Raw genomic sequence first — 17,173 nt, 5'->3', positions numbered from 1 at the left:
CAACTTTATGTGCAGATTCAGAGACAGTATCCATGTCCCACCCCTGTGTCACCACAGTGGCATGTAAAAGAGCTCCGTCATTCTGCCATAAGACTAAGTGCAGGTGGCTGATCAAACCTAAACAGGCACCACAGTGGCATGTAAAAGAGCTCCGTCATTCTGCCATAAGACTAAGTGCAGGTGGCTGATCAAACCTAAACAGGCACCACAGTGGCATGTAAAAGAGCTCCGTCATTCTGCCATAAGACTAAGTGCAGGTGGCTGATCAAACCTAAACAGGCACACACCTGGGTAGCGTGACTCTTGTAGCTGCTAGCTTTCCACCGGGAGGATGCGACTCAAATTTTCCAGTATTGGATTTGGAATAATGAAGGAAATGAAATGAAATACACAGAGAATCAACCTATAAGCTCACATTTGAGGAGTAGCATCAAAACACAATTTCTCCACAAAAAGTATCAAACGGTTTAATGTGCGCAAAAGGAGAACTTGAGATGGCAGCTAAACAGATGTGCCTTGTGGACCCAAAACATATGGTACCTTTAAGTTGAAGTGCTTGTATCGGCACATTGCACATCCTTACTCACAGATACAGTACAGTCCCCCTTCAAAACCTCCATAATTCTAAAAAAATCAGGTCTTTAAAAGATTAAACTAAAGCGGTTGCATACAGAGGAACTCCCTCACTTGCTTACTCAGATTTTCTGTTCATAAACTTTTTAAATCTACCGCCTTTTTAAGACCTGATCATCTCAGAATTTTTGAAGTTTTAAAAAGGGGTTCCTATGCATGCCACAGCACCGGACACTACTACTCACCGGTATGCGCTGGCACCGCTCTACCAGCCCCAGTTCCTGGCACCGCTTGAAGGGCTCCGAGACTCGCTCAGGACACTCCGGAAAGTTCGAGTCCCACTCGCACTTGTGGTGAGTGAACAGTTCATCGTAAATCAAGCCCGTCCTGACACCAAAAAAAATCATTTGTGCACATTTTATTTTTCTACAGTGGAACCCCCCTTTTAAGACCTCAAAAAATCAGAAAAAAATCAGAAAAAATCAGGTCTTTTGAATCTGAGAAACCAGGGTCTTAGAAGGGGGGGCATGTTAAGACAATGGGTCTTACAACGGGGGTTCCACTGTATTTCAAAATGTCATGCACTGTAGTATTGTAGTCCTTGTTTTTATTTTGCACAATGCCAAACTTTTCATTGTGTATTTTATCATAATTATAATCTATATATCTTCCTGTTTTCCAACTTGTTCATACATGTGGAGCTATTTTTTTATACACGGCCCTTATATTAAACTAGAATGAATACCCGCTTCGCCGGGTAGCCGGCTTCGCCGGGAAGAAGTACTTAGAGCCGTACGCCGGCTTCGCCGGGTCCGAACAATGGACCCGCCAAGCTTAGGTCCCTCCCAGATTCGTGGAATGGGAACAGCACGAAAATGATTCAGTGGCCATAATGCCATTCCTGACCATATCGAGTCCCATCCTTGTCGACGAATGTAACCGTGTTAATCACCTTTGGAGGCGAACTCCACTCAAACAGGATTGAGCAATTTAGAGCTTATCTGTAAGCCCTTTTGAACTGTTATGGCTTTTCAAAGGAAGGCCAGTACATACAAATACACAAAAGCCGCCAGACCACATCACAAACAGAACTGAACAATCCCCAGGTGTTGCTCACATAGAGAGACACACACACACAAACACAGAGAAGCCGTATCTATAGAGAGATAGATGACAGTGTATTTTTCGCGTGGCTATAAATTGATTCGACCTTTGCACTTTTACAGTGAGGATAATTTACGGGTCCAATTTACGTTCTGGACACTGCGGTGACCTTCTAAAAATAGTAACAGAACGCCGGGAATATCCGAAGACGCTCCACTCATACTATAGTGCACCATACGAAGGAAGGGAGGTAAACGCTGAAAACCTGGAGAAGATGAGAAGATAAGGAAGAGTTACTTATAATGGTGAAATGAACACAAAAACCAAAATCGGTTCAGCGCTGCGCGCTGAGAGCACGTGTTGAAATATCTCATCGATGATATTGTGTCCGGGGTGTAGCTGAATACGGTGTCCAAATTTGAAAAAGATCCACCGAGAACTTTGGCTTTGGTGTGTCGGTATGGGGGCCCGGGTAGCTGAGGTGGAACCAAAATAGCTGAGGTGGAACCAAAATCGGTTCAGCGCTGCGCGCTGAGAGCACGTGTTGAAATATCGACCAGGTTGTGTCCTGTCCCGGATCTACCTGAATATGCTCACCAAATTTGAAGCAGATCCATCGAGAACTTTGGCCGTGCATCGCGAACTCACACACAGACACACACACAGACACAAGTCGTATATATATATATAGATGTCATATCTGCACACAACGATTAGCATGCTGTTGTTTAATATCATATCTACGCAGGACAATTACCCTTCTATTGTTCCAAACATCCCATATCATATTCTACAATCACGCAAAAGAAGAAGAAAATGGCAAAACATACCCTTTATGTTTTGCTGGTCCTTCTTCAGAAAGGTGCTGACAAAAAAAGAGTTTTCAGTGTCATTCATCTTTATAATAATGTTGAATACATGTACATCATCATCATCGATCACCTCTCAATATTTTGACAAGACAAGGCAACTGCCAGTGAATCAAAGAAGATAACCTCAGTGGGCTTGTTCTATTCAGAATGTCAGCTTTCTTGAAGCTGTCGTTCCTACTAGGTCACTGATGCCACTAAATCTCAATTTCATCAGAATGTTCAGTAAACCTGGTTTGGGCTGGCTGCTTGCTAAAAGGCACACTCCCTCTCATGTAATCAGTTCAGCTCACCATCTCACCATCTCAGATCTAGCAAGGCTTTTACGTGGGATAAGACCACCCTCCCGTTTTGTCACTTACCAAAAAACTGCTTGCTGTGACCAGATTTGATTTTTTTGATGAATTAATTTCTTAAAAAAGTCACAGGCAACTACAAAATAAATTCATCAAAAAATTCCCTCTGTGCACACTGTGCAGTCAGGGTGTTGATTTGTGGGATGTGACCAAGTGGAGGTATGCTCTTATCTCGTGTAAAAGCCTGGAGAGATATAATGATGATTTTGAAGATTGTTTACTTCTTCTTCTTGTCGATCACTCAAGATTGTTTACAAAAGTAGGCATCATGTCTTATTCTGTGACTTGTAGCCAGTTTTGTATTTTTCTTTATGTATTTGGCAATATAATTGTAAAGCGCTTGGAGCTGTTCATGGGCTTTGCCCAATTTAAAATTGTATTTATTATCATTATTATTTTCAAGCAGTAAATTGCTATAACAAGAAGGGCAAAGCCCATACGACTCACATGCTTTACACATTTTTCCTACCAAAATACATGTGACCTTGACCCAAGGTCAAGGTCATCCAAGGTCATGCAACACAAAGCTGTTAATTCAAGACATAGGAAGTACAATGGTGCTTATTGGCTCTTTCTACCATGAGATATGGTCACTTTTAGTGGTTCACTACCTTATTTTGGTCACATTTCATAAGGGTCAAAGTGACCTTGACCTTGATCATATGTGACCAAATGTGTCTCATGATGAAAGCATAACATGTGCCCCACATAATTTTTAAGTTTGAAACAGTTATCTTCCATAGTTCAGGGTCAAGGTCACTTCAAAATATGTATACAATCCAACTTTGAAGAGCTCCTGTGACCTTGACCTTGAAGCAAGGTAAACCAAACTGGTATCAAAAGATGGGGCTTACTTTGTCCTATATATCATATATAGGTGAGGTATTGAATCTCAAAAACTTCAGAGAAAATGTGAAAAATGTGTTTTTTAGGCAACATTTATGGCCCCTGCGACCTTGACCTTGAAGCAAGGTCAAGATGCTATGTATGTTTTTTGGGGCCTTGTCATCATACACCATCTTGCCAAATTTGGTACTGATAGACTGAATAGTGTCCAAGAAATATCCAACGTTAAAGTTTTCCGGACGGACGGACGGACGGACGGACGGACGGACGGACGGACGGACGACTCGGGTGAGTACATAGACTCACTTTTGCTTCGCATGTGAGTCAACAATGTATTATCATTATTATCTTCCAATAGTAAAATGCTATTTACTATCCTTACTATCTTTGACTTTGAGCAGTGAAATGCTATTCATTATCATTATTATTTCAAGCAGTAAATTGCTATTTATCATCATAATTATCTTCAAGCAGTAACTGTACCAAGTCAGCCAGACTCCGCAGCAACTCAGCATCGGAATCATCATCATCATCGTCGTCGTCATCGTCATCATCATCATGACGTCGGTGCTTCCGTCTCTCTTCCTCGACCCTCTGACGCTCGCGTTCCAGTCTGCGCTGCTCTCTGGAACCTTTGTCAGCCATGTCGCCAGCACTACCCCCCGCTGGTCGACTCATTGCGTTGAAGGTTTATCACTCTCAGTCTCACCCTGACACAGAAAGACAGAGAGAATGAGAAAAGGGAATTTATCAACTGTCAGCAAAGACAATGTCAGCACCAATGAACTGTCCAGACTGGTTGATTCAGAGTGCTGGATTTCTAACATACACGCCACTGGCACAGACACAAACTTCTGGACTTGGATACAGTGGAACCCCCTTGAAATAACTTGAATGGAACAAAGTTAAAAATGTACTCGAAAAGGAGAGAGCCAGAGAGCCAGAGAGCCAGAGAGACGAAGAGAAACAAAGAGAAAGACAGACAGACAGACAAACAGAGGGCAATGCAGCAACAAAATCACGATAGAAGGAAAAAATGTAGGCTGTTTGTCCTCCATGGACATTATAATATATATTATATATCAATTACAGGAACACTAACAGGGTTACACAACAAATAATCTTACAACACATTCCATGATGTTACATTATAATATATTATATATCAATTACAGGAACACTAGCAGCCGGTTACACAACAAATAATCTTACTGCACAGATTTCCATGGACATTATAATATATTATATATCAATTACAGGAACACTAGCAGGGTTACACAACAAATAATCTTACTGCACACATTCCATGGACATTATAATATATTATCAATTACAGGAACACTAGCAGGGTTACACAACAAATAATCTTACCACACATTCCATGATGTTACATTATAATATATTATATATCAATTACAGGAACACTAGCAGGGTTACACAACAAATAATCTTACTGCACAGATTCCATGGACATTATAATATATTATATATCAATTACAGGAACACTAGCAGGGTTAGTTACACAACAAATAATCTTACTGCACATTCCATCGTTTGTTTGTTTGTTTGTTTAACGCCCAGCCGACCACGAAGGGCCATATCAGGGCGGTGCTGCTTTGACATATAACGTGCGCCACACACAAGACAGAAGTCGCAGCACAGGCTTCATGTCTCACCCAGTCTCATTATTCTGACACCGGACCAACCAGTCCTAGCACTAACCCCATAATGCCAGACGCCAGGCGGAGCAGCCACTAGATTGCCAATTTTAAAGTCTTAGGTATGACCCGGCCGGGGTTCGAACCCACGACCTCCCGATCACGGGGCGGACGCCTTACCACTAGGCCAACCGTGCCGGTTGCATCCCATTCCATCATGTTACATTATAATATATTATATATCAATTACAGGAACACTAGCAGGGTTACACAACAAATAATCTTACTGCACATTCCATCATGTTACATTATAATATATTATATCAATTACAGGAACACTAGCAGGGTTACACAACAAATAATCTTACTGCACATTCCATCATGTTACATTATAATATATTATATATCAATTACAGGAACACTAGCAGGGTTACACAACAAATAATCTTTCTGCACATTCCATCATGTTACATTATAATATATTATATATGAATAATTCAATTACAGGAACACTAGCAGGGTTACACAACAAATAATCTTACTGCACATTCCATCATGTTACATTATAATATATTATATATCAATTACAGGAACACTAGCAGGGTTACAAAACAAATAATCTTACTGCACATTCCATCATGTTACATTATAATATATTATATATCAATTACAGGAACACTAGCAGGGTTACACAACAAATAATCTTACTGCACATTCCATCATGTTAGATTTTAATAGACACAAAACTCAGGTATGAGGTCAAGGTCGGATGATAAATAGCGTATCAGAAACCTCTGCACACACCAGCTCTAGGATTTTTACATCAGCATGCATGACCGCATTTATACCTCTTGTTTAAAGATAGGTAATTTCTTTAAAAGACAAATAAGGCATGCATGCATGTAACTAAACTGCTGTGACTATTTTTGTGTATACGGTCAGGTACCTGTCAAGGTGTCCAAATGCAAAAATCCTGTTCTGGATACTTTTATTACTTTGTATTTTATTCTGTTTTTAAATGACTACATTATAAACAATACAGTTATGAAGTATACCTCATGCAGATTCTATCCATACCAAATTTATGTCTGTCAGTCGTCTGGATGCTGAGAAAATTGACTTTGTTCAAGAAAAAAAGCACCTTTTTGGGTACACAAGGCGTTACGCGAAACGCATGGTACATTGGGCATTGAATAACCAAGTTACTGATAAGGGTATCATCTCAATCTAATTTTTAATAAGTCCAGAAATGGATGGAGAAACATATGTTGAATTAATGAAAGTTTGATCTGAACATAGGTTTTGGATTTTGAGCGTTCTTTTTTAGCTCGTCTGTATGTTACATTTGGTGTAAATAATCATGAAAAAAGGGAAACTATCTTAAAAAAATGTTTCTGGTCAAACTTACTTAAAAATCATTGCAGAGGAAGGTCATTAGGTAGGATGATTGTAATTTTTTAAAAATTGAGCGAAAAAGTTGTGTTTGATGTAATTTAATTGTACTTCTAAGTTAAAAATATAAGTTTGGTGTAAATGAAATTGTATCTACTTGCCCAAACAAGTTTTGTCACAGTCTTTAAATAATGCCATAATACACAAAAATGTGTGTTTTCTTATACCTCAGACACCTGGTAGTTAAACTATGGTCACAGGATACCTAGTGCTTGCACCTGTTGGCTTGTAGAGAGACTTAAGTGAGGCCTTCTGACAAGGGTGTAAATGTAACGTACATCATGAGAATACTTGAAAATGACAGTGATTTTGCTTTAGAGACAGAAGATAACTTATCAGTGCTTAAGAACAACCAGCAAGACCAAACCTTTGTTTCAACATGAAAACAAGCACACTGAATGACAAAATTTACCTCAGAAGGACCACTGTTGGGACATTTTGGTGTAAATGTAAGTTTTGTAACATACATCACCTTGTTTTTTTACTGAGACCATATGCAGCACATAATAATGCTAAAAACAGCACAAAACAGTCTGTTGAGGGTTTATGAGCTAAATAAAAGAGAAATTACCCTTCAAATGGACCTACAGATCTTCGGAGCCTTATGTATGTTACTTTACACCATCCTTTTGTGTAAAGATGTACACACAACCAAAAAGGCACAACCATTAATTTAACCCTTTATTTTGACTTGAGACAGGTAGCTTAGAACAAACAAGTTAGAAATGCTGTTTAACTGATGTGAGCATAGCCCATTAAATGTAAATTCAGTACCTTGTACTTGCTGTTTGGTGTAAAGTAACGTACAGATCATGGGTAAAATTAACATTTGGTACCGTAGTGGAGTACCAACCTGACTATTCTATCGTGAAAAGGATTTGTTATGATTTCTTGTTTGTAACTCAAAAAACTGCAGACCAAAATAGTGTAAAAATATTTAAAGAGGGTGATTTGATAATAATTTCTACACCGCTGACCATGCTTTTTTCAAATTAAGTAATAACCAAAACAAATGGCATGAAAATTTACTGGAACCTTTTCTGCACTTCCATAGAGAATGTCATTGTTTTAAAAACAGTGTAAATAGGTAAATGTTGAATTGTATCTTTGATTCTGGGCTTTGGAGTAAAGTAACTAACGGATAAATGATTTTGCTTATATTGAGACAGGAGAAACTTTTCTCAAGTGTTGCTTTAGTACAGATCAACTATACATTCAGCCATCAAGCCATTGGATAGTGAAACAGTTGCCTAAAGCTGAACCTAAGAAAATGACAGCACCTTGAAATTATGTTATGGTGTAAATGTAACATACAGTCAATTGTGCTTTATCTGAAAATATTTGATAAACCGAACACTTGACTGGAAAATAAAATGCTGCAATTGAAGGACAGGAATACCGAGATGTTTATTCATGTAAATTTAAAGAGGTTTAAAAAAGTCTAAAAATTGTAACACTTTTTGGACTCCTTGACAGATTCTTGGCCACACCCCCCTCCCCCCTTTAAGCGGTACTACTTGTCTCCGAAAACCCCGAAAACCTCATCAGAAATAAGAAAATTCGTCCCTAGATCGTCACCGTGTTTTGTTACATAATTATTTGCAATCATGACTAATTTGCAACTTTCACAGTTCATGGCTTTATTTTCGTGTTTGTGCGAGGATTTACGAAGGAGCGGAAGCACTAATCACATGACGTCATCAATACTTGTGCTTTCGAGTAACAAGAGTTACCTCCCTTGCATTGAAATTGTTGCATCGATTTCGTCGATAATCCGGCTCTCAACACAAATATTATAAGGGTGCATGTAGCATGAATCAGGCTTAGTTTTCACAGGCATGTCCAATACTTCACTTTGAAGATAGATTTAATTAGTCTAGATGGGGTTTTCAGGGGTTTTCGGAGGTTTTCGGGGTTTTCAGAGGTTTTCGGAGACAAATACTGAATAGTACCCTCTTTAACTTTAAGACCTTCAAACATCTGAGAAATTAGGTCTTATAAAGAAAGGAGCCTTAAAATGGAAGTTAATTTACAGAGGTTACGATCAACACATCTGACAAAACGAGGCCAAGTTTTCACAGTATCGAAGGGCTTATGTACATTGGTACCTGCCGGGTACGTGAGACCCCTCCAAGAAGATGTCACATCTTAATAAATGACGTCTTGATTGTTTCATACTTACTTTGACCAAAATATACCTGTCATGACAGGCCACCTATATATATAGTAGTACTTGACTTGACTTGACTTGACTTTTTCGATGTTTGAGGCCCGTGAGGGCCTGTTCACCGTTCCTTTGATGTGAAAATACACACACAAAATAATAGAGGTGGCAATGTGCGGCGGCGTAGAAAAAGAAACTATGTGATCTGGCATTCTGGATCATATCTAGATGAGAGATTGTACATGTAGTACTGTACTATAGCAATTTGTAAGTTAATGTCAATAGAGTGGAATCACCTGGACAACACAGTTGTCCACTCAGCCTCTTCTGAGGCATTCAAGTCGGCGCTGACCACCAGCCGCCGCTAAACGACGTCGCTGCGCACACCCACCCATCGCGCCAAAGCCAGCAATCTGGATGCTAGCGACGTACCATACAGATCTATCTACAGATGTTCTTTCATAGCATTAGCAGGTACCACTGTACGTGGTGTTCTTCTTCCGATTCATGAACTGGGTCCTTTGGGACGTTTTAAGTCAGTGTTGACAGTGCTACAATACGAAAGCGTATGTGAACTTTTCTTCCGGTACTAAGCATAATACCAAGAACCTGAGAGACAGCATTGTGATTGTCGAACGCTAACGAACAAGAAAGTAGTCCTGACCCTGTAAATGTAACGTATCGTAGTCCGTACATTGACACGCTTCAAGACACCTGTGTAACGCCCTATAACGGCTATCTTGGCATGAGGATACTGACGACAGCACTTCTGCAGGCTCGCATTACATACCTTCAAATCAGTTTCAGGTACAGTCGTCCTTGGTTAGCACAAATATCGTAAAAATGTGAACACTCCTCTTTCTACCACTGACATTTCAAGACGTGTGCATTATTTCCCCTGTTAACTGACAACTTTGTACTGAGGCTGTTTGTGTCCTCCGATACAGCTTTGGGGCCAAGCTGGGCACTACGGAAAAACACCTAACATACAAGTTTGCCGACCGATTTTGTGTATTTTAGCAAAATAATGTTGCCGATTCCGCGACTTGTAAGAAAATTGTGGAACTTGATGTAACTTAATTTTCCACAAATCTTTCTAGACTGAACACACGATGTGTGCGGCCGTGTGTCAGCCGTGTATGGCCCGGTGTCGAAGACGGTGCGGCGCCGAGAGCCCTTGCGGCAGTGTTGTGTTGTGTAGTGTTGTGTGTGCGCGGCCAGTGTGTGTGTGTGTGTGTGTCTGTGTGTGTGTGCCACGGTGTGTGTGTATGTGTGAGTGTGTGTGTGTCTGTGTGTGAGCTATCCGGTTGATCGCAGATGTAATTAACAATTCGCGTAAGGCGAAAATACAACATTTAGTCAAGAGGGCCCCAAAGGGTATAAAATCGTGATCGTGATTGGCGTTTTTATATTTAGTCAAGTTTCGACTAAATATTTTAACATCGAGGGGGAATCGAAACGAGGGTCGTGGTGTATGTGCGTGTGTGTGTGTGTGTGTGTGTGTGTGTGTGTGTCTGTGTGTGTGTGTGTGTAGAGCGATTCAGACTAAACTACTGGACCGATCTTTATGAAATTTGACATGAGAGTTCCTGGGTATGAAATCCCCGAACGTTTTTTTCATTTTTTTGATAAATGTCTTTGATGACGTCATATCCGGCTTTTCGTGAAAGTTGAGGCGGCACTGTCACGCCCTCATTTTTCAACCAAATTGGTTCAAATTTTGGTCAAGTAATCTTCGACAAAGCCCGGACTTCGGTATTGCATTTCAGCTTGGTGGCTTAAAAATTAATTGATGACTTTGGTCATTAAAAATCTGAAAATTGTAAAAAAAAAATAAAAATTTATAAAACGATCCAAATTTACGTTTATCTTATTCTCCATCATTTGCTGATTCCAAAAACATATAAATATGTTATATTCGGATTAAAAACAAGCTGTGAAAATTAAATATATAAAAATTATTATCAAAATTAAATTGTCGAAATCAATTTAAAAACACTTTCATCTTATTCCTTGTCGGTTCCTGATTCCAAAAACATATAGATATGATATGTTTGGATTAAAAACACGCTCAGAAAGTTAAAACAAAGAGAGGTACAGAAAAGCGTGCTATCCTTCTTAGCGCAACTACTACCCCGCTCTTCTTGTCAATTTCACTGCCTTTGCCATGAGCGGTGGACTGACGATGCTACGAGTATGCGGTCTTGCTGAAAAATGGCATTGCGTTCAGTTTCATTCTGTGAGTTCGACAGCTACTTGACTAAATATTGTATTTTCGCTTTACGCGACTTGTTTGACCTTTCTGTGACCGTGATTGCTGAAATTTCCATTTCTGTGATCGTGATGGGACTTTGCCTGTGATCCGTGATGACAAAAAAATCAAGTCTCGCGTGTGATCGTGATCGTCATTTGTTTTCGTGATCGTGATGGGCATTATTGCAAAAGCATTTTATTTTCAACGTACATTTTTCACAGCTGTATCACTCTATGATCCTCTATTCGTCAAGGTGTTTGTGATCGTGAAAACAAAAATCAAGGTAACTGTGATCGTGAAAGCTAAAATTTCCCTTCCCGTGATCGTGATGATACCCCCCCTTTGGGGCCCTCAGTCAAGTAGCTGTCGAACTCACAGAATGAAACTGAACGCAATGCAACGCAGCAAGACCGTATACTCGTAGCATCGTCAGTCCACCGCTCACGGCAAAGGCAGTGAAATTGACAAGAAGAGCGGTTTAGTAGTTGCGCCAGAGACTGTAGAGTACACAGTCTGTATACTCTATAGTCTCTGGTTGCGCTGAGAAGGATAGCACGCTTTTCTGTACCTCTCTTCGTTTTAACTTTCTGAGCGTGTTTTTAATCCAAGCATATCATATCTATATGTTTTTGGAATCAGGAACCGACAAGGAATAAGATGAAAGTGTTTTTAAATTGATTTCGACAATTTAATTGTAACCACCGTAGTGTTTACTGTAGTGTTCGTCCTTGTAGTCTGTAATAATGTTAGTCACAATACTGTGCACGTGTGTGTGTTTCGTCTGGCGTCTCTTACCGTAAGCCTGTCCACAGCTATTAAATTTTCCAAACAACGCCGTGTCACCAGAGTTCCAGGCCGCCGCGGTTATCGCGCGCAGTCATTGTTAATTATAGTAAATAGTTAAGAAAAGTTCCAGGCATGAAGAACCGTGAGAAAGACCTCACTTTCACAGAATCCACCGTCAAAGAAAGACGTGTTTTATTTTGCTCTGTGCTTCCTGACTAAGGTATGTTGTGGATTATTTCATTTTGTTACTTTTTATTGTCATGCGATTATAAGTGTATGATGTATGAAACAGCGGATATTTTCCTATCGTTATTATGTAAAAGCATGATGTAATTCTTATACTTGATCTGCAATTTGTGACGCTAGATATTATGGTTCTGCTATCGGAATGTGGATTAAGTATGACCAATCTTTGCTTTGTTTTGAGTCTGTCTGTCAGTAGCTAAGCATAGTTAAGAAGTATGGTTTTTTATTGTCAGAAGAACAAAGTAATGCGTTATCTTTCTTGGTGGAGAAAGGCAGGAAAAACTATGTAATGATGCGGCGGAAAGTGTTTGTCCTTTTGTGAGAAATATGTAATGTGTAATATATGTAACTGAATGAAAGATTAATACGAGGATCATATTGGTTGTCATGGTTGTAAACTTGAGATCAGAAAAAATGCCATTGAACGATGTACTCGGAAAGTTAGTGATTTATGAAAGAACTAACAGATATATGAGTAAATGAGTCTTTGGGCTCTATGAGACTTTAATCCTTTTTCGGATAAGTTGTGTCTCATTCTGATGGACAATTACGTTCCATTGTGTGCGAATTGGAATTGATTTAGACTTGTGTTCCTTATGTTTTGGAGCCAATTAAGAAGTCTAATCCATAAGCATATAAACAGAAGATAGCGTATACTCCCAACTGTAAGATTGGCAGTGAGTTCGCTTGTGGTTCTAGTTCATTTGGGCGATGTTCTGATAAAATGTTGTTAACCAGTGGGCAGTGTTTTGATCCGATGACTGTTAATCAAAGTGTGTTGTCAAAATAAGATATTTGTTCTGATGTTCGTTTTGAATGATGTTGGTTATGTTTTCTAGCCGTGTAATTGATTGCATTTGAATGTTTGTTGATTTCAGGATGCACATGCTGGCTAGAGTCCTTTTCTTTCCTTTTCCTTTTCTTTTCCTAATTCTTTTCTTTTTCCTTTAGTCCTTTTCCTTTCTTTCCTTATTTCTATATTTTCCTTTTAGTCATTCTTTGTTTAGCCTAGTAAAGTGAAAGTTAATGTCAATCTAGTTTAGAAGAAGAGAATAAACGTCAAAATTACAACAACTGTTCTTTTACGAGTTTGTGACGGACGAGTCCAACCCTGTTAAACCCAGATTGTGAGAAGGGGTTTACATAATTTTCATATTAATTTTTATATATTTAATTTTCAGAGCTTGTTTTTAATCCAAATATAACATATTTATAGGTTTTTGGAATCAGCAAATGATAGAGAATAAGATGAATGTAAATTTGGAACGTTTTATAAAAAAATATTTTTTTTACAATTTTCAGATTTTTAATGACTAAAGTCATTAACTAATTGTTAAGCCACCAAGCTGAAATGCAATACCGAAGTCCGGGCTTCGTCGAACATTACTTGACCAAAATTTCAACCAATTTGGTTGAAAAATGAGGGCGTGACAGTGCCGCCTCAACTTTCACGAAAAGCCGGATATGACGTCATCAAAGACATTTATCAAAAAAATGAAAAAAACGTCTGGGGATATCATACCCAGGAACTCTCATGTCAAATTTCATAAAGATCGGTCCAGTAGTTTAGTCTGAATCGCTCTACACACACACACAGACAGACACACACACACACACGCACAATCATACACCACGACCCTCGTCTCGATTCCCCCCTCTACGTTAAAACATTTAGCCAAAACTTGACTAAATGTAAAAAAGAGTCGGATCATCTTTAAAGAAAATAATGTGATTCCATACAAGCATAAACAAGAAAATAAGTCAGCAAAACATAATGAATATAAAATGGTTATTGAAAAGGTAGGGGAAGGGCTCTTAATATGGACCACTTTTTACATTTAGTCAAGTTTTGACTAAATGTTTTAACATAGAGGGGGAATCGAGACGAGGGTCGTGGTATATATATGTGTGTGTGTGTGTGTGTGTGTGTGTGTGTATGTGTGTGTGTGTGTGTGTGTGTGTGTGTCTGTCTGTCTGTCTGTCTGTGCGTGTGTGTGTGTGTGGGGAGCGATTCAGAGTAAACTACTGGACCGATTTTTATCAAATTTTACATGAGAGTTCCTGGGTATGATATCCCCAGACTTTTTTTTCCTTTTTTTTTATAAATGTCTTTGATGACGTCATATCCGGTTTTTTGTAAAAGTTGAGGCGGCGCGGCACTGTCACACCCTCATTTTCCAAAAAAATTGATTGAAATTTTGGCCAAGCGATCTTCGACGAAGGCCGGACTTTGGTATTGCATTTCAGATTGGAGGCTTAAAAATTAATTAATGACTTTGGTCATTACAAATCTGAAAATTGTAATTAAAATTATATTTTTATAAAACGATCCAAAATTACGTTCATCTTATTCTTCATCATTTTCTGATTCCAAAAACATATAAATATGTTATATTCGGATTAAAAACAAGCTCTGAAAATTAAAAATATAAAAATTATGATCAAAATTAAATTTCCGAAATCGATTTAAAAACAATTTCATCTTATTTCTTGTCGGTTCCTGATTCCAAAAACATATAGATATGATATGTTTGGATTAAAAACACGCTCAGAAAGTTAAAACGAAGAGAGGTACAGAAAAGCGTGCAATGCAGCACAGCGCAACCACTACCGAGCTAAACAGGCTCGTTAATTTCACTGCCTTTTGCACGAGCGGCGGACTACGGTCATTGTGAAAAAAGTGCAGTGCGTTCAGTTTCATTCTGTGAGTTCCACAGCTTGACTAAAATTATGTGACCCTCCACCACGAAAAGAGCGAAAACTTTTCGAGTTATAAGCCTGTGACTAAGGTGACCCTCACACTTTTACCACAGTAAGATTGACTAAATCAGTAAAAAAAATTAAAAAATTTTTTTTTTTTTTAAAGGTCTTAATTGCCTATATTGGACATGAATTGGTTTATACGATTCGAGTTTTTACGCCCTCACGGCTTTTGATGTCTGCGTGTTTAGGTGGTATCAGCCATCTGCACTTATGGTAGAATGACCAAGATCTTTAACGTGCCATTGTGGTGACACGGGGGTGGGAGATGGATACCGTCTCTGGATCTGCACATAAAGTTGACCCGTGTCCGTCCCGGCCCGGATTCGAACCAGCGACCTTTTGATCACAAGTCCAGTGCTCAACCCCCTGAGCTACCCGGGCCCCCCTAAATCAGTAAATGTAGTAATGTCGCCTTATATCGCTTAGTTCTGACCCACTTTCACGGCTGCACAGGGTCGCGGAGTGTTTCAGGGGGAAGTAACTCTGTTCTCCTTGGTAACTGGCAACGGTAACCGTGTCTCATTTGAACACTTCAAATGCACTATTCTTAGTGTTGCAACCCATCTCGTCATTGGTGCTTTTCCGGAAATGACCTGCGCTTTGTTGGAATTCCAACAATGGCCGCCATTGTAGGAATTCCAACTTTGCGCTACGCGATTCTGGAAATGTACCGCGCGCATAGTGAGAATTCTGCTCTTTCTTAGAATGCGATGTAAAATGATACAAGTCATGATGGCCTATGATGATCCTTGTGTTTAAAAGTGATCAATGCTTAGTCTTGAAAAAGCAGATGCATTGTATAACGCACCAAACCAACCGAATTACAAAAAGCAAAAACACTTTTGATAACTTCGGCGGGCTGTAACTTGTGACAACACAGCCGGTTCAACGACCCATCCCACTCGACCAAAACGCACCAATTTTACGTAATTGTTAACGTTTCACATCTTACATTTTACAACAACAAAAACACAACAAGAGTGTTCCGATATTACTTTTCACTGGTAACTAATAATTTTTTTACTCAGTCTTAACTGATTATATCATATATTAAACTCACACAGTCTCTCTGGGCTGCAGACTGAGAGACAGCATTACGTCCCTTTACTGAGTAGGCTCTTGTCACTGCATGGTAATCTAGGTTCTTAAAACGTGATGTGCAAGTCTGTGCGCTATATTGATGTGATTGATTGTTGCAAAATGTTGATTCAAATTAAAGATGATTTCAGCCTGTTGTAACAAACTAACACTCTACTCTGAGAAAAAAATCATTGTGTTCAAAATAGATCGAGACAGCAGCAACTAGCTAGCTGCATGCGCTGAGTGTCACTGAGAGAATTGTTACACAGTGTACCCCCCCCCCCCACACACACACACACACACACACACACACCCAATTCAAGACTTCCCCTGTATAAGACCTTGCTCATGACCTGTGAAAAGGGTATACTTTTTTGTGCCAGTCGAAGGGTTGCCATTTCTAGAACGAGGCAGCTCGTTTCCGGAAATGCGGCGCTTTGTTGGAAATCAAATGAGGTTTCGGGAAATCCCGATTATTCCAACTCTGCCCCGGATTCTTACTTTGCGCCCGACACTTAGTTCTGTTGATCCTCTCCCTGCTTCTACACGCCGTATAAACGGTTGCACCGACTGAAAGCCGCAGGATCGGTTGCATCGACTAAAAGCCGCAGGATCAGGACAAGCGAGGTGAGTTTCTCCACAAAATTACAAATCTCTTCTCTTAATTAGTAGATTATCACATAACTTTTGTTTACACTTTGAACTTAGGTATTGTAGCATCACATTATCGATTTTTTCATTGATTGCATTTACGTGTGAATGTTGAACTGTGATTATTTACACTTGTTCAAGCGCATTTTTGTAAATTTTGACTTTCAACCTTCACCACCAAAAATCAAGCTTTCGGACAAAGCTACAGACAATTAAGATGTAATCAATGATTATTTATTGACCATTGGGTTACATTTTATTAGCTAATGTTACATGGTTACTTCATATTTTACGGATATGTAAAGACACCAAACGTTTGACGGTTGCACACCACGGAAGAGCATGGTTGCACGTCGCGACAATATTTGATT

At 39.3% G+C, this 17,173-nt stretch overlaps 1 protein-coding gene across 2 annotated transcripts in view; it reads right to left on the bottom strand.

Annotated features, from left to right (window-relative positions):
* Positions 1-9,920, bottom strand: part of LOC138963865 (histone deacetylase 6-like) — a 271,276-nt gene extending 261,356 nt beyond the window's left edge. For both annotated transcript variants that reach the window (XM_070335720.1, XM_070335721.1), the window contains exons 1-4: positions 9,813-9,920; positions 4,232-4,458; positions 2,508-2,542; positions 819-960 (exon numbers count right to left, since the gene is read on the bottom strand). In XM_070335720.1, the coding sequence (XP_070191821.1) occupies positions 819-960; positions 2,508-2,542; positions 4,232-4,426 (372 nt within the window). In that variant the 5' untranslated portion in view covers positions 4,427-4,458; positions 9,813-9,920. The remainder of the gene's footprint in view (positions 1-818; positions 961-2,507; positions 2,543-4,231; positions 4,459-9,812) is intronic.
* Between the last annotated feature and the right edge of the window lie 7,253 nt (positions 9,921-17,173).

Source organism: Littorina saxatilis, linkage group LG4 (assembly GCF_037325665.1).
Source record: "Littorina saxatilis isolate snail1 linkage group LG4, US_GU_Lsax_2.0, whole genome shotgun sequence".
Lineage (NCBI taxonomy): Eukaryota > Metazoa > Mollusca > Gastropoda > Littorinimorpha > Littorinidae > Littorina > Littorina saxatilis.
Note: the sequence above shows the minus strand (reverse complement) of the source record. Positions and strands in the feature narration are given on the sequence as shown.